The sequence below is a fragment of the Myotis yumanensis genome, unplaced genomic scaffold (genome assembly GCF_028538775.1).
Source record: "Myotis yumanensis isolate MYYU_CA2020_CCGP unplaced genomic scaffold, mMyoYum1.0.hap1 SCAF_8, whole genome shotgun sequence".
In the NCBI taxonomy this organism is placed as follows: Eukaryota; Metazoa; Chordata; class Mammalia; order Chiroptera; family Vespertilionidae; genus Myotis; species Myotis yumanensis.
The window spans coordinates 2,969,762-2,989,338 of record NW_027223759.1 but is presented as its reverse complement, the minus strand read 5'-3'; the positions used below and the strand labels follow the sequence as shown (position 1 = coordinate 2,989,338).

The 19,577-nt window shown below is 54.5% G+C and overlaps 1 protein-coding gene across 2 annotated transcripts in view; it reads right to left on the bottom strand.

Annotated features, from left to right (window-relative positions):
* MFSD6 (major facilitator superfamily domain containing 6) overlaps positions 1 to 19,577 on the bottom strand; it is a 39,546-nt gene extending 19,969 nt beyond the window's left edge. For both annotated transcript variants that reach the window (XM_070421698.1, XM_070421699.1), the window contains exons 1-2: positions 19,342 to 19,577; positions 6,330 to 7,937 (exon numbers count right to left, since the gene is read on the bottom strand). In XM_070421698.1, the coding sequence (XP_070277799.1) occupies positions 6,330 to 7,888 (1,559 nt within the window). In that variant the 5' untranslated portion in view covers positions 7,889 to 7,937; positions 19,342 to 19,577. The remainder of the gene's footprint in view (positions 1 to 6,329; positions 7,938 to 19,341) is intronic.

The window sequence follows — 19,577 nt, the reverse complement described above, 5'->3', positions numbered from 1 at the left end:
GCTGCCTCCCGTCCCTCTGTCCCCCGTTTCCATCGGTGCTGGTCACAGCTGCACTCGCACGCACACCAGGGCTGAGTGCCCGGGGGACAAGGCTGTGTCTTCTTTATCTCGGTACTTAGAGGAGCCTGCCTTGCTCAAGTACGCCGTGAGAACACAGCAACATCACGTAACATCATCTCAAACAAGCTGACAAACGATGACGGCAAAGAGAAGAACTGTTCTCTCGAAAAGGGCGTTTCTCACGTGGCCACCAGGATTACGGATGGGACTGATTCCTCACCGAGGGGGTGTTAGGGCCCCTGACCCCTGCGTGCTGAATGCCAGTCTCTGAAACAACGGGAAATGCCCCGGTACATTCTGCACACCTGCTGTTGAGAACCTCTGGGTAATCTCTGAAAACAGTGGCTTCCTGGTCGTAGTATCATAAAGTGTGTGTGTGTGTGTGTGTGTGTGTGTGTGTGTGTTTCCCTATTCTAGTTAGGTTAGCACATAAACAAACCGAGAAGGAGATAGAAACCGAACCATGATCGATGGCTATCTTGGAAATTTCTGATTACAGGGCCCTTCATTGTCTAGAGAATATATTTCTGTAGATTTTGAGTTTGAATAGTGAATTATGTACTTTTTTCCCTCTCTATATATTTTTATTGATTTCAGGGAGGAAGGGAGAGAGAGAGATAGAAACATGAATGATGAGAGAGAATCGCTGATCGGCTGCCTCCTGCACGGCCCCCACTGGGGATGGAGCCCACAACCTGAGCATGTGCTGGACCGGGAATCGAACCGTGACCTCCTGGTTCATAGGTCGACGCTCAACCACTGAGCCACGCTGTGAGGTGGTGAGAAGGGTGGTCCACAACCACAGAAGCCACATCCACTGGGAGTCAGCCCTGTGCTCTTTAATCGGTGAGAGCCTCGGGCCACCGAGCAGAGGAGAAAAGCAGCCAGTATGACACTGATCACTGCATTCCCCGACCTACTCACTTGCACCTCCTGCCAACAACGGCCTTTTGTTCTGAACTATGAATAGCTCAAGGAACAGTAAGGCTGTATTCTCCACTCAGCCTAGCAGCCATGACATCATACGGAAACACATTTCTCTGCAAAGATGTTCTTTCCAACAGGCTGCAAAAAACAAATCACACCCTTTCAGCTCTTGATCATAATTCTTCTATTTTTGAGTCGACAGCTTATAGTTTAATAATGAGAATCTATACTTGAAGTAGCTCTAAGCGGCTTTTCCTATACAAAGGAATATCAATGTCACTGCAGGCAAAGTGGGAAAGGCACAGACAAATAGAAATCTACCCACGTACAAGCAATGACAGCTGTCATCACCGCCACCTGTGCGCCAATGACTGCAGAGACGGCAGCTCACTGCCCGGAGCCCTCAGCAGCGGCACAACGGAGGACATGAACGGTCGACAGCGTCATAAATTATCGGGGAGGGAATCCTAACTGACCAAGATGTTTTTTGAGGGGGGGATGTTAGTTATTTTGAAATCCACAAACATTTTAACTTGGCAGCCTTAACTATTATACGGAGTCACTGTATTTTCATCAAACTCCATGGGTCTTGTAGTCATGATCAACATAATATATCGGAAGACTGACAAACAGAAAAAAAAAAAAAAAAGGAACTGCACCTACTATACGCCAGGCACTGTTCTGAACAGCTGCTATGCTTTCTCTCACTCGGACCTCATAAAAAACTAGGGGGCAGGCACCGTGACGCTCCCTGTTTACAGACAACAAAACAGGCTGGTGTGACGTGTCCCCGGCCTCAGGCTCGCGGGCAGAGCCAGGTGCGGGCCAGGCAGCCTGACACCACGCCCCGCGGTACCCACCGCGTACACGGCCTTTCAGGCATGAGCACAGGAGCATCTCCCCGAGGAAGGACAGCCCTTCCCTTCCCACGTTTCCTTCTCCCCGTCTCTGTTCCTTTCACCCCTCTTCCCTTTGCTTCCCTCTCTCCCTTGCTGTGTCTTCAGCCCACGGACACCCCCAGAGGCCTGGCTCAGGCGGCGACATCGGAGCGAGACGTGGGCCCGGGTACAGGAAACAGCGTGCGGCACGATCCCTCGTAACAGAGCACGCTTACGTCTGAGGGAACTCGCTCCCAGCAAGAAGGCACAGGCCACCATTTCAATATGACCAGGAATGTGAGAAACCACCGTAACTGGCCTTCTTCAGCCCGTTGCTCTTCCTCCGCGGGACCTGCCTGTCACCTTATCCGTGTTCCTGGGCGAGACCCCTGCCCCCAACCCGCACCTCTCCATTAAGCTCCACGCTGACGACCGTCAACTGTGCTAGACATTCCCGTCTGGACGGTCCAACTTCGAGCTAAACAGACCCAGCGCTGCCTGCAGAGGGCTCCCCAGTCCTGAATCTCCTGAACTCTCTCTTGGATCCAGTGGAGCCCGCGCTGAAGCGTGGAGGGCTCCACCTCGCTTTCTGCGTCCAACCCGCTCTGCCAGGTTCACCTCCAAACCCACCCCTTCCCTCGGCTTCTGCTGCCCCCGTGGCAGCTCACGCCTGTGTCGCCTTCACTCACTGCCACTGAGTGCACACAGTGAAGTCCGTGGCCCTCCCCTACTCTGCGCCCTGCTAGGGTCCCTCCTGCCCAGGATGAAGTGCCTGTTCCGCCTTCCAGCACCCACCTGGCCTCAGGCCCCTGGTTTCCAACCCCCTCCTCCTAGTGCTCATCTCTGTGTCCCGTCACTGGGATCCTCTCAGCCTAAATTCTTCAAGCCTGCCTTGAAGGAACAGGCAGGTTTGGTTTCTCAACAGCACGGAGTAACCCTGGCTCCTTTAGAGCACGTGTAACTAATAATTTCCAATTCACTATGAGAACCAAGTCTTTACACTGTTTTTATCGTGGTCAAAGTTGTGTGTAAGGAAGAGATCACATTCCCTTAAGAACTGAGGAGGAAAACAGGGCTGGTTCAGGCCACCATCTTTCTGTCTCTTAATCGGGAATGGCACTCGGCAGCCTGGGCCGCACAGGGAGCCACTGGGGATCCTTGAGGTCTGAGCGCCTGGCGCACCCTCAGGGGTCGGTGTGAGGGTCCGGGTGCCGGGAGCTCTGAGCTCCTGGTGGGCCCGCTGGGCAGCACCCGCCCGAGGGAGCCCAGGCGGAGGCCTGGGCATCAGGGCGCTGCCCGGCCCAGTGAGGAGAGGGCCCGAGAGCCGGTGGGTCCAGGAGACAAATGGCACAAAGAGGGCGTAGAAACAGGGAGAGAGGATGAGAAACAGAAGAAGAAGAAGACATTCTAACCGCGGCCTCTCAGACCTGTCAGGCAGCGCAAACCCCGCCTTCTCCACGCTCCTCCCCGAGCCCAGCTGCGCTTCCTCCTTTGTGGTCTGACGGCCCTTCCTCAGGGAATACACGTGCACCCCTGTCCGCTATCGGGGCTCCTGCAGGCCCCAGAAAGCCCGCGTGCTCCTCCCTGCCGGTGTGCATCCTGTGTTTCCTCCTGCTAAGCCGCTGGCTGGCTCATGTGGGTACGCGGCTCCTCTTAAGTATAACTAACGGCGAGTCATGGTTAATATGTCACCCCTCCCACAGGACCCGGCCTGGCCACGCTGACGGCAGTGCAAGGACCTCCAGGCGAGGTCAGAGCTGACTGAGTAGGTTCGAGTGTGTCCCCTAAGATGCAAAGTTAAATCAGAAACCACAGGTGGTGGCCTAATACTGGCGAGCAAGGATTGACAAATTTACCAGTGATTCCTTGCCATGTGTCTTGATCACCACCCACAGCTGTTGAGACATCCGGCGAGGTATTGCGTGTGCCCTTACGATGCATTTATGTTTCTAGTGAAAGGCGTCCAGTTATCACCTTTACAGGGAGTAGCCTGGAAATATACCTGCTGTAAATCCCAAAGCCTTATAATTTCAAGTCAAAAGAATTTACGTCTTTTAGTGGAAATATTAAGCATTTCCTGTTTGCCTGAGAAAGCCACGTCCCAGAGGACAAAATCCAAGGTCAAAATCAAAGAAATCATTTACTCTGTGCGTGTGTGCGTGTGTGTGCACGTGTGTGCGTGTGTGTTTACACAGACAGACAGGCCACTCCCTGAAAAACTGGGCCCAACAGTAAGAGCTGTTCAAATACTAAGTGGATCAAAAGTGGGCATTGTATTTTCAAAAATTATTCTGGTATGAACTGTAATTTGTGGAAATTAGGATAGTTACAATTTTTCTGGTGGTGCTGACCCCTAAAAACAAACTCCCAATGAGACCGTCACAGAAGGCTGAAACCATCTGCATAGGTAGGAGCCACAGAGAACTCCCTCCTCATGCTCCATCCAGAAACATAAAGTCCATGAATTCTCTTCATCGATTATTTAATGTCTGATGTTTTTCCAAGGAAAAGTTTAAACTGTCACCACCACATTTTCAAACCCCCAAAGTCAACAACCACCACCACCCGACGGGGCCCCCAAAATTCTCACCAGAAAAACACACCCATATGCATTCTACCTGAACACAGGGGCAGAATCTCACTACGCTATCAGAATCCCTTAAAACGTAGTTAAGATAATACATCCTAATGGACGGAATTAAAACGCCAAAGAGGTGAGTGATCACAAATTGATGGAATCCCAGCAGACCCCTGGGAGCAGCAGTGTGACCATGGATCCTTCTCCCCCACATCGCTAAGAAAAGGAAGATGCCTGCTGTACATAAAACCAGAAAAGCTAAGGGAGCCGTAGGCTTCTAACTGGTGAGTAACTCCAAATGCTTAGGAAAGAAAACATGTGGGTAAGCTCACGCAATTACCAAAATTACAGTAAACCTGCTAGGGTTTTATCATGAAGAAAATGAGCCTCCAACCACAGGCAAGGGCAGGGACGAAGCTTCTGTCAGCACATGAGAACCTACACACACACCCTACACTGAGTCAACATGCAGGTAATCCTACTGACGGATGAAATGATGGCATCTGGGAGCTCCTGTCGCTGCTGAGACCGCGCCAGGTCGCTGTCTGGAAACGAACGACTGGTTTTAACAGCGAAAGCAGATGGCACTCAGGCACCCGGGCTGAGGAGAACTGTCTAGTTCATCTCTGCGACTCGGAGAACGTACGCATGACCCGGACGAGGCCAAGGTCACCCCACCTCCTTAATATTGCAGCACCATCTGCAGCTTGGCCCCCGGAGTGTGCCCGGGGAGTCTGGGTCTGGGAACCACCCCCACGGGGCCTGGCTTTGTTCAGTGACCACGAGGGGGTCAAAGGTTTGAGAAAGAAGGGATAGGGCGCAGCCTCCCAAAGCGAAACCAAACCAAACATGGGAGGAAAAAAAAGTACAGTTGTTTGGGGAAAAGAATGGTTCTAGGTTGAAACTTTAAATGATAACATTCTCGTCAGCGAGTAAAAGGGACAGGAAGAGAAGAGATCAGGGTTTCTCAAGTCTTGTCCGTGTCTGTTTCTCCTTCCTGATTTCTCACAGGAGCAGCAGGTGCAGAGACTGCCCTGTACACGCGGACGCACACAGTGGCCTTTTCTGTTACGGCAACTCCCAACGTTAGGAGCAGCCGTGCCAGACTCGCCTGTGAGGTCAGAGCGCCTGGCGGGGAGCTGGCTGCTCCTCGCAGAGCCAGTGACGAAGCAGGACTCAGAGGGCAAGGCGCTGCCCCATCCACTCCAGACCGACACCAGGGGGAGAAACACCACACAGAGGAGAGCCAGGCATTTCGTTTTTTCAGCTAAAAGGGTTCCATGGAGCATTTAGGGAGGAGGAGGATGTGTAAATGCCCCATGTGTTCATGGCAGATAAAAACACAGAAACTCATGTCATAATCAGGAAACTGATAAAAGCGTTTTCCTCCACGAACTCGCAGGAAGTGGGGGTTGTGGGGGCCACACCACAGCCGACTGAACGGAGCAGACATCTCTACCCCAGGAGGTCGAGGTCTGTGTGTCAGCAGGTGGCTGAGAGTCACCGAAGGCTGAGAAAACAGAACCCTCTTCATCCCCTTCCGCCCCCTCCGCTAGTGCCCGCGATGGGTGGGCCCCGGAGGCCCAGGGTGACACGCTCCCGCAGCTGGTGCTCCCACAGCTGGTGCTCCCGCGCCTCGGAGCACTCACTCCCAGGCTCCTTGCTGAGAGCACGCAGCAGGTTCTGCTTGTTTGTTTTAGATAATCCAGTGAGGCTCCCTCCTTCCTTCCTTTCGTTTCTTTCTTAAAGAGAAAGCAACAGAAAGCCCTGTTCTCACCCCAACACACATGATCATATCCACCCATATGACCACAGGAGCTATAAGACCATGGAAAGGGAAGGTCCAATGCCCAAGGAGCTGTAAGACCATGCAGCAAGGTTCCTACCTGATGTGGCCGATCAACTCAATGAGCTTGTGACTGAAAAAATAAGCCGTCAGCTCGGACACGTGGCTCAGCACGGAGCACACCCCGAAGAGGGTGGTGGTCCCGTTCAGGTCCTCCAGGTGCCAGTAGAGGAAGGTGAACACGAAGCCGTAGCCAAAGCCCATGAACCAGGCCACGAAGAGCACGGAGCCGTACTGCACGCTGCACAGCAGGCGGATGAGGTCCCAGAAGCTGGCGGCCTGCGCGTGGCCCGCGGCGGGCACCTCCTCGGCGGACTCGGTGGGGCTGCCTCTCTCCACCGGGGTGATCTCCACCTCCTTGCCTCGACCCTCGTCACTTTTGAAGTGGTTGTAGCGGAAGCGGAACTGAGTGGCCACGATCAAGGCCATGGTCATGAGGACCCCGAAGACGATGAAGACGATCTGGTAGTTGCGGTACTCGGGGGGCCGGCACCCCTTCCCGTGGACGAGCACCTCGATGTGGGTGTAGTCGATCCCGATGCCCACGGACAGCATGGCCAGGCCCCAGCCCAGGGAGCCCCACATGCGCTGCAGCCCATAGCGGTCCCTGTGTTTGCCCAGGTACTGGAGCGTCACCGTGTCCACAATGGTGACGGAAGAGGCACTGAAGAACTCTCCGATGATGACCACCACCAGGATCACCAGGAAGATGGCTTCCACTTCTTGTTGGTCGTAAACCAGAGTGACCTGGTCAGAAGGTAAAGCCCTGGTGGTAGTGACGATGGTAGTGGTGGGCTCTCTGGTGACAATCCCCGGGGGGGCAGGGGCTGCCGTGCTTGGGATCAAGGTCAGGTCCTTGCTGAGGTCTGTCACGTCCTCGGTCTGCGGCGGCAGCGTGCGCGCGCTGGTCCTGTCGGCGGCTGTTGGGAAGGTGAGAGGCTCCGTGACGTTGGGCCCGGTGTCTCCCGGCGCCGTGGGCCCACTGGCAAGGAGCAGGCCTCTCCTCTCCCGCGGCCTCGGTGGCGGCGTCAGGGAAGAGAGGAAGGAGGAATTCGCTGGCAGGAGGGTTAGCAGGTGACTCGAGTTGGCGGGGCGGGCCGTTGGGGGAGTCTTTGGTACACACCTCAAGGTCGCGGGTTTGACAAAGCCGATGCCCAGGTTGAATAAAACCCAGCACAGAAGAGAAAAGAGGAGGACGATTTTGCCCTTCTTAAAGCGATCCGCAACCACGCCCCAAAAGGGGGCGCTGCAGAATTCAATGAAGTAGCGGATGCCCACCAGCAGCCCGCTCTGGCTGGGGGACATCCCCAGCTGCTTATAGTACACGGGCAGCAGCGGGTACAGAGAGCCGTACGCGGCGTAGAAGAAGAAGTAGAAGACCTTGGAGATGAGCAGGTCGTTGTTGATCTTCACGCAGTGTCTCTCGATCCAGTCCACCTCCTCCTCGGGGGCGGCCTCCGTGGCTGTGGACGAGGGGGTCTCGTGAGGCGGCGGCTCCTGCTCCCTGGAAATGCCATTGAAAGGATCGGCGAGCACGTACTTCCGCTTCTGCTCCTCCTCGTCATCCGTGAGGATGGCCACTTTATCATCGGCCGCCATGGCTCGTCACCACCATCGGAAGTGCCACTTCACAGTGTTGGCCGCTGGTCTGCAGAGTAAAAGGCAAAGGATGGCTTAGTGACGACACCGCTAACGTGTGAGCACCAAGCTTCATCTTGCAGGACGCAGAGGCGCTTCAAACGACAGCTAAGAATAACGGTGGGGGCGAATCCTCACCCTGGGTCACCTGCCGCCATACAACACTGACTCTAAAAACCTTTCGAAACATCAAATGTTCTTTCCGGCCACTGACTGACTAACCGCATCTCCCGATGACAGGCTGAGAGCTCAGGTTCATTCGAATCTTTTCACGGATTCCTACCAAAAACGCCCAAAGGATAGGGATTAGGTCTAAACCACACAGGGAACTGAAAATAAATAGTATCTCTAGTTTCTGGGTTTTACTGCTCAAACATAGCCACTGAACTAGGAAGTCTAAAATATTTAGGAAATCAAGGTAGCCCCGCCCATTCCGTGTCCAGGGAAAAACAGAAAGCAACTCCTGATTCCAACCAAATGAACGAGAAACATGGGCCTGACCAGGCCTTGGTGCTGCAGCCATGAGAGGACACAGTGGTGAGGAAGCAGCCTCCGGTGGCTGATGTTACATACGTTTCTCCAGGTGTGCTTTCAGGGATTGCAGTTTAAGAAAACGAAAACCAAAGATGAATCTTGAAAGCAGCGAAACAGGAATTACGACTTACCAATAGGAGAAAAACAACTCCAAACCCACGGTTTCTCATCAGAAACCATGGACGCCAGACGGAAGGGGCCAATAGTGTTTAAGTGCTGAACTGCCCACCCAGAACCCTACATTCAGAAAAAAGTCCAACAACCAGAAAACTACAGAACCATATTCCTTATGAATATAGATTCAAAAATCCCTAGCAAAATAATAGAAAGGGGAGTTTAGAAATATATAAAAAAGAATTGTACACGATGACCAAGATGGGTCTATTCAAGGTGCAATATTGGAAAACCAATCGACGTAACCCACCATATCAAGATGCCAAGAAGAAGAAAATAGGGTCCCATCACCCATCTGACAAAATGAAGAAGTCATTCATGAAAAGTCTCAGAAAAACAGGAACGGAGGCGAACGTCACCGTGGTGAAACCTGCAGAGAGCATGACACCTGATGGTTAAAGGCAGAGAACTCTTTCTCTCTACAGGGAACAAAGCAAGACTGTCTGTTCTCACCACCCTTAGGCAACGTGGAGCTGGAAGCCCTAACCAGCACTATGAGGAAAGAGAAGGAAACAGGAGTCACGCAGGTCCAGAGGGAAGACAGAAGCTGTCTTTATTGGAAATGACTGTCCAGGGAGGAAATCCCAGGAAATCTCCCAAACCTTCTAGAACCAGGAAGTGAGTTCAACAAGTTCACAGGATACAACACAAACACACACAAAAATCCACTTGTGTTTCTGTAGACCAGCAATGGCCCCCGGACACCGACCTTTAAAATATAATCCCACTTACAACTGCTAAAAGACTGAGTTATAGGTTAGCAAAACCTACAGGACTGTATGCTGAAAACTGCAAAATGCTGGTGAAAGACACAAAGGTCTAAGTCAATGGAGAGACATGTCATGTTCCGTTCTCCTCAGATTTGTCTACAGGTTTAACACCATCCCCATCACAATCTCAGACTTTGTCAAAATTTAAACTTTTGCTCTGCAGACGACCCTGCTAAGAGGATGGACCTACAGGTGGGAAACTATTTGAAAGCCGCATAGTCCACAAAGGATTATTACTTACAATATATAAAGCACGCTCAAAACTCGACAATAAAAAAGCCAATTAGAAAACAGACCAAAGACATGAAGAGACATTTCACCAAGAGGACACACAGGATATACAGATGCAAATGTTCAGCATCATTAAGGAAATGTAAACTGAAAATATGACATGTCGCCGCACACCTGTGTGAACGGCTAAAGTTAAAAGAGTGACAGCGCCAAATTCCGACACGGATGCCGAGGATCAAGCTCCCTGCTCGTTGCTGGTGGGGCTGTAAAATGGGGCCGTTTCTTATAAATCTAAGCCCGTGGCTTCCACAGGACCCAGAATATTTATCCCAGAGAAAGGGTCACTTACTTCATATAAACACACACATGTTTACAGCACCTGTATTCCTAACATAGCCCCAAAATGGAAACACCCCAGGCGTCCTTCAGTGGATGAATGGTTAAACAAACTGTGGTGTAGCTACACCATGGAATATTCCGCAGCAATAGAAAGGAACCAACAATTGCCCCATACAATAACCCGAATGAATCTCAGAAGAATTATGGAAAAAGTCTCAAAGCATCATGTACGGCCTGGTCCCATCACATACCATTTTGGGGTGACACAGTGACCGAACTGAGAGAAGACAGGTGATCACAGGGAGTGGAGGGGCACCGTCATCGTTTCCCTCGGGGAGGTCCTGCTCAGCACAGTGCCTGACGACACTAAAAACGTGTGGGAACCATTTCTTTTGGGCCCAATGGAAGCCACTGACGAGAATTAAACAGCAAAGCGTAAGGGTCTTGTTTGTGTTTCACAAAGATGATTCTGACTTCAGTGTGGGAACGGATGGGCAGGTTTAGCGGCTGCAGCCCCTAGGGATTTCCGGGCATTTGGCCGTTTTCTTGGTGTAGAGTCTTAACACGAACTGTCCACGCTAACGTCCTGTGATAAACCCCAACAGGGCTTGTTCATTACGCAATCCTCCCGACACCTGGAGGAGCATGAACTGCGGTGTGCTCCTGACTCCTCCCTCTCCTTCCGCAGGTGCCCTCCGCCCTAGCTGTTGTGGGACTGAAGGGAATTTATTGCTCTTTTTATAGTTACTTCCTGTCTGCCCAACTGGATCATACACCCCTTCCAGGAGGATCTAGCACTTAGGATACTGCTCTCTACTCGTATAAGCTCCCGAGAAATACTGACCAGCACTGATGGTGACATACATATAAGGAGTCACTCAAGTTTAAAGTACCCAGAGGCGAACTGACTTTCAGAAGCACAGAGAGAAGTTCCCGTTGCTCTCTTGGCTCTGACAAACCAGTGCCTCTCCGAGCCTCTTTTTTGGAAAACGGGGATAAAACACAAACCCAAGGGGACTGACTCACAGAGGGGTCAGGTTTTCTCTAACGCAGGAGTTTGCTCACGGATGAATGTCTGCTGTTGGTGGTGGTCATGGTCTTGGACTTTTTCATGAACATCCAGGGCCTCCTCCTGCAAGTGTTCTAGAGCATTCTTCCCCGCCAGTGTCCTGGGGTTCCCTGCCTCCCCCCGAGTTTACCCAGTGATGCGCGTGGATTCATGTCCACATCCACGTCCACGTCCATGTCCACAGTGTAGGGTCATGGACTGGAATGCGCACCTCCAGGCAGGGAATGACTATTCATTCAATACAGTCCCTGCGGGAACACTGTGTGCATTTTACTTGTCCTATCTAATAAAGAGGGAATATGCTAATTGACCCTCACACCGTTGCAAAGATGGCGCCACCCACAGCCAACAAGGAGAGAATATGCTAATTGACCGCCCTGCCCTCAAAGATGGCAGTGCCCCAGCCAATAAGGAGGGAATATGCTAATTGACCGCCTTGCCCTCAAAGATGGCGGCGCCTACAGCCACAAGATGGCCAGCCGGGGAGGGCAGTTGTGGGCGATCAGGCTGGCAGGGAAGGTCAGTTGGGGAGGACTGGGCTGGCAGGAGAGGGCAGTTGGGGGCAATCGGGCAGGCAAGGCAGGGCAGTTGGGGGCGATTGGGCCTGCAGGGGAGCAGTTAGGCATTGATCAGGCTGGCAGGGAGTGATTGGGGCAATCAGGCAGGCAGGCAGGTGAGCGGTTGGGAGCCAGCAGTCCCAGATTGTGAGGGGGATGTTCGACTGCTGGTTTAAGCCCAATCCCTGTGGGATCAGCAGTTGGACATCCCTCGAGGGGTTCCAGATTGGAAAGGATGCAAGCTTGGCTCGGGGACACCCCCCCAGTGCACAAATTTCATGCACCGGGCCTCTAGTAACATAATAAACGTGAATAAAAAGGGCTGAGATCCTCTCTAATGCATTTCCCTTCAACCCACTCAGAGGGCAAAAGGAGCAAGTTACTTTCATCTCTTTAACCCTGAACATTGCTCCTGTAATAAAAGCCAAGTGGCCTTCACTTTCACTTTGTGAAATTAAATGTCAATAAAAAATTTTGCAATTTAGGCCCTTAGCCCTTGGTGACCAACATGGAAATAGGTTCCTACGGATCAGTGTGGGGCTCCTGATGAAACACTGCCGACAGCTGACGCACACGCGGGAGGCAGCCCGGAACCTCACTCGCTTCTCTCTCTCCGACTGATTTCCTGTCGCAGAGCGAGCTCCGGGCCAGCGGCAGTGGCAGCTCACAGTGCAGCTCACAAAGAGGAGTCACAGGTTCCATCTCGTGAGGTTTCTCAACAAAATCCAGGAGATGTTCAGAACAGGGAGAGGATGAGCTGGCGACGCTGCTGACGGCGCTCTGAGTTTATCTGTGCAGAAGGGGCACATGGAGGGACTTAGAGAGGACGCGGGGGCGCTGCCCAGGAGAACCGGGCCCAGTCACCGCTCTCAGCAGCAGACAGGGCGAGGGGGACTGCTCAGGCACATCCTCTGTGAGTTTACCATTTACGTCAAAATACAGACCTCGGGTTTAAAACACACCTTTCCTACAGATCTGTAGCTACCACCAATTGCTTTTACTTATGCCCCCCAAATACACTACAGCTTCAAACAATGTATAGCCCACGCACATGCCAGGATACATAACCTCAAATTGTTTCCTATCATCTCAGGAACTCTAATAAACTGAGAGTTACCGGGTGCTATCAATTTGTTTCAGAAAAATATTTATTACCGAGCTCATTGAAGACAAAAGATTTCCTATAAACGCCATCCCAATGAAATGAAAGCAGTCAGTGCTGGCTGGTGGGCAAGGCTGACAGGTACTCTCATTCCCTGAGAGCAGTACCACCTTTCTAGACGGCAGAGATTTCAGTGCAAGGCTGTTTATTTCAGGGGTTTTCGTAACAGCCACAACTAAAAGGAAGCAATCAGTAATAGCGGCGCCTAAATTACGTTCTACCCATATGAGAGAAAAATAGAACCTTAATGCATGGGACAGAAAAACCGAGCTGAACGAATAGAACTTGGGAGCTTAAACGAATTGACAGAATATGGGGAAATCCTCATGCTCTAGCTACCCCATTAACTGAAAAAAAAAGCAGGACACAAACTTCTAGGCCATGTAAGAGTTTACATATGTAAATCTATGTCCTTCATACCAGATATACTTTTTCAAAAGACTTGAAGAAAATAACACCAAAATGTTACTAGGGGTTATCTCTGAGAAGTAAATGTAGGAGTTACTTCAATTTTTTCCTGATACTTTTCTGGATAACTTTTCGGTGAACTGTTAAAAAACATGCAGGCCTGCCTCCTGTTACTGCGCTTCGATCTATTGTGCCTACAACACTGCCTTTTTGTTTGTTTGTTTTACGAATTGAAGACCCTCCACCAGCAAACAACCTGAGATGTGCTTTATGGTGACACTCGCTTCGCTGCAGAGGCCTCGGACCAGCCCGCAGCACCTCCGAGGCCTGCTGTGTAAAGAGCACTGCTGTAGGCACCAGGCATCTGCGTGACCATCGGGGCGCCCTGGACCCTGAAGTTCCTGAAAGGCCTGGGGGTTGCTCAGTTGAAGTCTACCGACCCTGCACGCCAGTAGAAACAGCTGAAGGAACCTGCTACAAGGGCTTTTCTTTTTTTAATTGTTGACAGTTTACAGATGTCTCCCAATTCCCACCCCCTAACCGCCTCCTCCCAGCCCCTGCCACCCCCCAGGCCTTCACCACACCGTTGTCTGTGTCCATGGGCTGTGCATATACACATCCAAGCTCTTTGGTTCACCTCTTCCTGTCTCCCTCCCCTCCCCTCGGAGACCTGTCAGTCTGTCCCATGCCTCCATGCCTCTGGGCCTGTGGTGTTGCTCAGCTTATCATGTTCATTAGAGGCCACATGTGAGTGAGGTCATGTGATGCTTATCTTTCCTGCCTGGCTTATTTCACAATGCTCTCCAGGTCCCTCCATGCTGTCTCAAAGGGTCAGAGAGCCTCCTTTTTTACAGCTGCAGAGTATTCCACGGGGTACACGTACCACAGCTTTTTTATCCACTCACCATTACACCTTCCAAATACAGGGGAGCCTCATTATATGGGAAATAAAATTAAAATGTGTCATTGTCACCCTTTTGAAAGCTTAACAACAAGCTCCTTTATTCCAACTCCCTCCCAAAGGTGCGTTTGGTTCCACCTGCGCATCAGGGACCAAGTCCACAGGACGCTCCCAGCAGAGGCAGGAAGGCACCGTAACAGCGCAGGAGCCCGGCCTGCTGCCGGGACCGCGTTTCTCTAACAGTCAGAGCCGGGGCCACGTCCCTGTGAGCTGCTGCTCTGTGTTCAACGTGGGGCTGTGGGCTTCACTCCACTGAGAGAGGCCTGTTGATCCCGGCCCTGGTGTGTCCACCCTAACCTGGTCCCTACACGTCCCCGAGCAGCTGTGAGGGGTGAGTCCTCCACAGACTGGGGGACCTGCCCCCCCCCCCCCCGTGTGCCGGGCTGGGAGTCCTCCAGGAGCCCCGCCCGCTGGCCCGGGACTGCTCGGCACTGACCGCAGGGAGGTGCTCCGGCCCAGCCCTCACCGCTTTCCCTCGGCACAGTGACCCACAAATCAGGCTGATGTGGCGTCAGTTCCTCTTTCCAGTTCCCCTTTTATTCCCTGGGAACCACCCTGGGCTCCTCCGGCCACAATGACTCACACCCCGTCTCCTTCTCACCCTCAGGCCGCCTCGGCCTCAGATCACACGTGTCCTCGGTCACTCCAGGTTGGCCTTCCCTGGGTTCCAGGGGCAGGGTGCTTCCTGACTGTCTCTCTCCTCAGTGCAGCCAGAACGGATGCCACAGAGGTGGCAGCCCATGTCACGCCTCTGGAGAACGGCTGGTCTTTTCAATGATTTTGGAGAGAGGAAGGGGGAGAGGGAGAGGGAGGGGGAGACGGAGAGCGTCGTTGTTCCGCTGGTCTATGCATCACTGGTCGATTCCTGCCTGTGCCCTGACCGGGGACCGAACCAGAAACCTGGATGACACTCTAACCGACCGAGCGGCCAGCCAGGACTGGGACCTGGTTTTCCTGAGAGCCTGGATTTCTTGCCACCCGCGCCATGACCTTTCACCCCACCCCACATCCTACACGCAGAAGCACGCCGGGCACCGGGCACACCAGCTTCTCATCCGCATTTCCAAGTCTTAACAACCCTCAGCCCACCATCAGCACCCCACAGCGCAGCCACATGTGCAGAGGGCGATGCTTAGAAGACAACACTGGGCAGCTCTGTGGGTGCTGAGTGCTGTTTAGAGCCGAGAACTAACCACCAAAGCTGCAACCTCCACAGCCGACCTATGTTCAGATACAGGCCCCGGGTCTGCACGTTTCGCATTTGTTTTCTTATTTGTTTGGGTTTGGCCGGGTTTTCTGTTTCGGGCTCGGCACCAATAAATCATCGTCTCAGCAAATGACTCTGATGGTTTCCAAAAGCTGCCTGGCCGACTGACTTAATTTCGACGCTGCCGTTCCACCAAACAGTAAACAGCGATCTGTCACACGGAGCGCAGAACACAGCTACAGAGCAAACGTCGCCGAAATCCCCGCCGGGCCGAGTCTCGGACAAGCTGCCATTCGGGGTGCAGGGCCACACATCAGGCCGACACCGGCCTGCGCACCTCCACGTGCGGGGAAAAGGCCGCGCGTGGCCCCCGCCCGCTGATGCTGGTGACACTGCGGAACCACACCCAGACGGACTGTTCTGGATGCGGGCGTGAGGGTGTTTCCATCGCCGCACACAGACTCCCCATCAGAGGCACGTGTCCGCCTTTCCCAGGAACCCAGGTGCTGTGCCCGGGAGATGCCACGCTGGCCCCGCTCTGAGGGAGACTTTCACCTGAACCGGCTCTGTGCCAGGGAGGGCTGTGCCCTTGACCTCGTGGTTTCCGGAGAAGCTGGTGAGCACAGAGCTGCTTCAGGCAAGAGCCTGACACTGCCCTCAGCCCGAACTGGCAGGGCCCGACATGTAACACTGGACGGCACCCCGAACGGTCAGAACCCCTCTTCAGAAGTTACCATCCCCAGCTCCTCGGGACTCTCCATCAGATTCAAAGGAAACTAAACGTACCCGCTTCCTTCCCTGTACAAAACACAAGAGCGTTTTCTTGATTCCGAAAGGTCTGAATGTACTTGGCTCTAGATTTCTAAGTCTCGGCCGGGAAATGTATTAACTTTTAAGGATCCTAAGCAATCAGTTATTGTTCATCTTACAGAAAACTGAGCAGCACTGTGGGGTTGTAGGTCAGAAATAGGGGGGCTGTCCCCCCAAAATGTAGACACACTTTTGAATAATTATTCACTCCAATGGGTTAAATCTGAAAAGAAGGAAACATCGATTGAGCCGCCAGGAGAAAAGTGTGCTTACATTTTGGGGGGACACCCTCCGTCTGTGCATCAGACGAGATGAGCTCGATGACAGCTTGCTGCTCCTGAATGATGTCACTAAATTAATGACGCCCGCGTCACGCAAAGGCCAGCATGTCGTGATTTCATTCTCCTCCTCCTCCCGCCTCTGCATAACGGACACCCTCCATATTTATGCCTCCACGGGCGGCCAGCCCTCACCCGCGAGACCAGCGGGCAATGCCGACCGCTCGGCCTCGCAGACACACTGTGTGCATCAGCGCCTCCTGACTGAGGAGGGGAGGGGGTGCTGTGAGGAACGGTCACGGGGACTCTTCGCCTTTCCTTCCCACCCCCAGATGCCTAGACCACCGCCCGCCGGCTCTCTGATCTGAGCCCCATTTCGCTGTCCTAACATTAGGGAGTTCAGGCACATTCGTTTTTCTTCTTATTTTGGATTTCTGTGGAGCAGATCCATTCCACTCTGCATGTTTCTCTTTTTAGTTTAGATAAGATAATAAAAGAGCACGTGCCTGTTGCAAAGTTTCTAAAAAGCCCGAAGGTAACTTTGTAAGGTGCGAAGTGAAAGCTCCCTCCGCCCCGCCACCCCGCCCACCCGCTCCAGGCGGCCCCGGGCAGCTGCGGGGACAGTGAGGTGCAGGGGTGCCGCGTGCAGGTGTCAGCGTGGCGTGCACGAGTCTCTCCTGCAGCCTCCTTTCCAGTGACCGCACCTTGCTTTCGCCCCAGACACTACCCCAGCGGCTCAGACACCGTCACAGGGCTGCTTCTCCTTCTCCCTACATGAGGTTGCGAAGCAAGATGCACTATCAAAGCAAGCCAAACAGAAAACCGTCAGCCTGATCCTAGCTATACCTCTGGTTGTATTAGTTTCCACACTCGCCTTCGACCTAAGAAATGGTGAGATCACATGGGGAAACACCTATGTGCATGAGTAGAGATGCACTTTCAGTATGTCGAATCTAACAGAGATAAGTGTCACCTTATGCAACACACGGATGTTGCAATGAAGTTGATTTTCAAAGACAAGAAGCACAGGGTGGCGCCTGAGTAGGTGGCGAGGCTCACGGGCCCTGAGTCGCGAGGGCAGCGGGTGGGACCCTCCTGGGCTCCGGCGCCAGAACCGCGGGCTCCAATCAAACCCCACCTCTCCCTGATTGCGAGGTTTGTGTAAGTTCCTTCCTGCTGAGCTTCCCTGTCGGCGCCCACAGAACAGAGTCTGAGAAGTCCCGTGTTGAAGAAGGTGCCGCCAACAGAGCAGAGGCTCACACCAGTGCCTGGTGACCATGACTAATCCCCACGCTGAGACAGACGGTGACCGGACCCGGACCCGCCAACCTCTCCCTCTTGTTTACCTTCGTGTTTTTATATTCGCCTTATTTGTATAGACACATAAAGGGCTTGAAAGTAATTACTGTAAACATGCTTTACTGCTTTAATTACCGAGCTGCGACCCTCCCACTCCGACTCCCCGCCCGCTTGCCACACAGCCGGCACCTGACAGCGTGTGATGTGCACAAACCGTCTGGCGCCCGAAAAACTGAAAGTATCTCCATGTCCGCTATGACCGGCAGCCGCAGCGTCACAGCTGACCCTCCCCACGAGGAGGCCTCCTGCCCTCCTTTCCCTGGCCAGCGGCCTCAGCGATGCTCCCCTAACTGACCAGCCGCCCTCAGCGATGCCCCCCTAACTGACCAGCCGCCCTCAGCGATGCCCCCCCTAACCTACCAGCCGCCCTCAGCGATGCCCCCCTAACTGACCAGCCGCCCTCAGCGATGCCCCCCTAACTGACCAGCCGCCCTGAGTGATGCCCCCCTAACTGGCCAGGTGCCCTGTCCTGGGAGGGAATGCTCTGCAGACAGGATCTACCAGAGGCGCGTCTGCTCTCGTCACATGTTGCCGGTCAATCGCACGGTCACCCCCCTGGACATTCATCTATCCTGAAGACTGAGATCCGATGGGGTTGGATTTCCACAGCAGCCTAAACTTCCAGAACAGCGAGGGGGAAACTGAGGCAGGCACCGGCCAGGCGGGGCCCTGGGCAGACCACTGTTGACCAACTGGGATCCAGCCTCCGCTCTTGAATCCTGGCTTCTCTCCGCCGCGGACAGGCGAGGTTCACCCGTCCCAGCAGCTCTGTGAGGTTCTAGTCAACATTTTGGGTGAAAGGAAACGCCGTGGTTGCCAGTGCGTGTGGGCGAGGCACTGAGTGCGGCCCCGGGCAGGAATGCACCTGTGCCCACAAGGGGCCAACACGGAGGGGAGCTGCTCCGATGCCCCACCACCTGCTTGGGTGCAGGGCCCATCACCCTCTCAGGGCTCTGAGGACGGAGACCAGCTGGGGGCACAGGTGGGCACTGCTGCCAGGGCGGCATCGGGCAGGGGGCGAGGTCCTATTATTATTATTATCATGATCGTTCTGCAGGTATGCACCTGGGAAGCAGACGCTGTCAGGTCCCTCCCCTGACGCACAGGGGCCCCGATCCCTGGGCCATGGCTGCCTCCCCGTCCCGGGGTGTTCACCCGGGGAGCAGGCCGCCCGCCCAGGGCCTGGATCCCGGGGCCCAGCCGCTCCACTGCCAGGCCCCGCGCTGCGCCTTTGTTTTCCCGGCTCCGGTTACGTTTGCGGAAGTGCCGCCCGCGCCCAGCGCGCCGGGGGTGCGGGCCGAGCCCCCCAGCACCCCGCAAGGTGACAGCCCCGCCGAGGCCGAGGCGGAGGCCGGGAGGGAGCGGCGGCCGGGGGCGGAGAGGAGACGCCCGCCCGCTCAGCGCTGGCCCCCCCCAAGTCCCCCGGCAGCAGGTGCGCGCCGCGGGGGGGTGGGGTCCCGGGCCGCGCAGCTGGTCCCCGCGGGGAGGCCTGGGTGCGGCGCCCGCGCCCCCCCCCCCCCCCGAGCGCGTCCCTCCGCGCGGGGCCCGGACTCACCTGCTGCGGGCGGCGGCGGCGCTCAGCTGCGGGGGGCGCGGGGCGCCGTCTGCCCCCGGCGCGGGGCGGCGAGGGGCCCCGGGGCGGCGACCGTCGGGGCGTCGCGCACCATCTCCTGCGGTCGCGGCTCCGCGGGGGCGGCAGGGGCGGGGCGGGCGCGGCGCGGGATGCGGGGCGGGCGCGGCGGGCGGGAGCGGCGAGCCCTGTGCTGCCCGGCGCCTTCCCCTCCTCCCGGC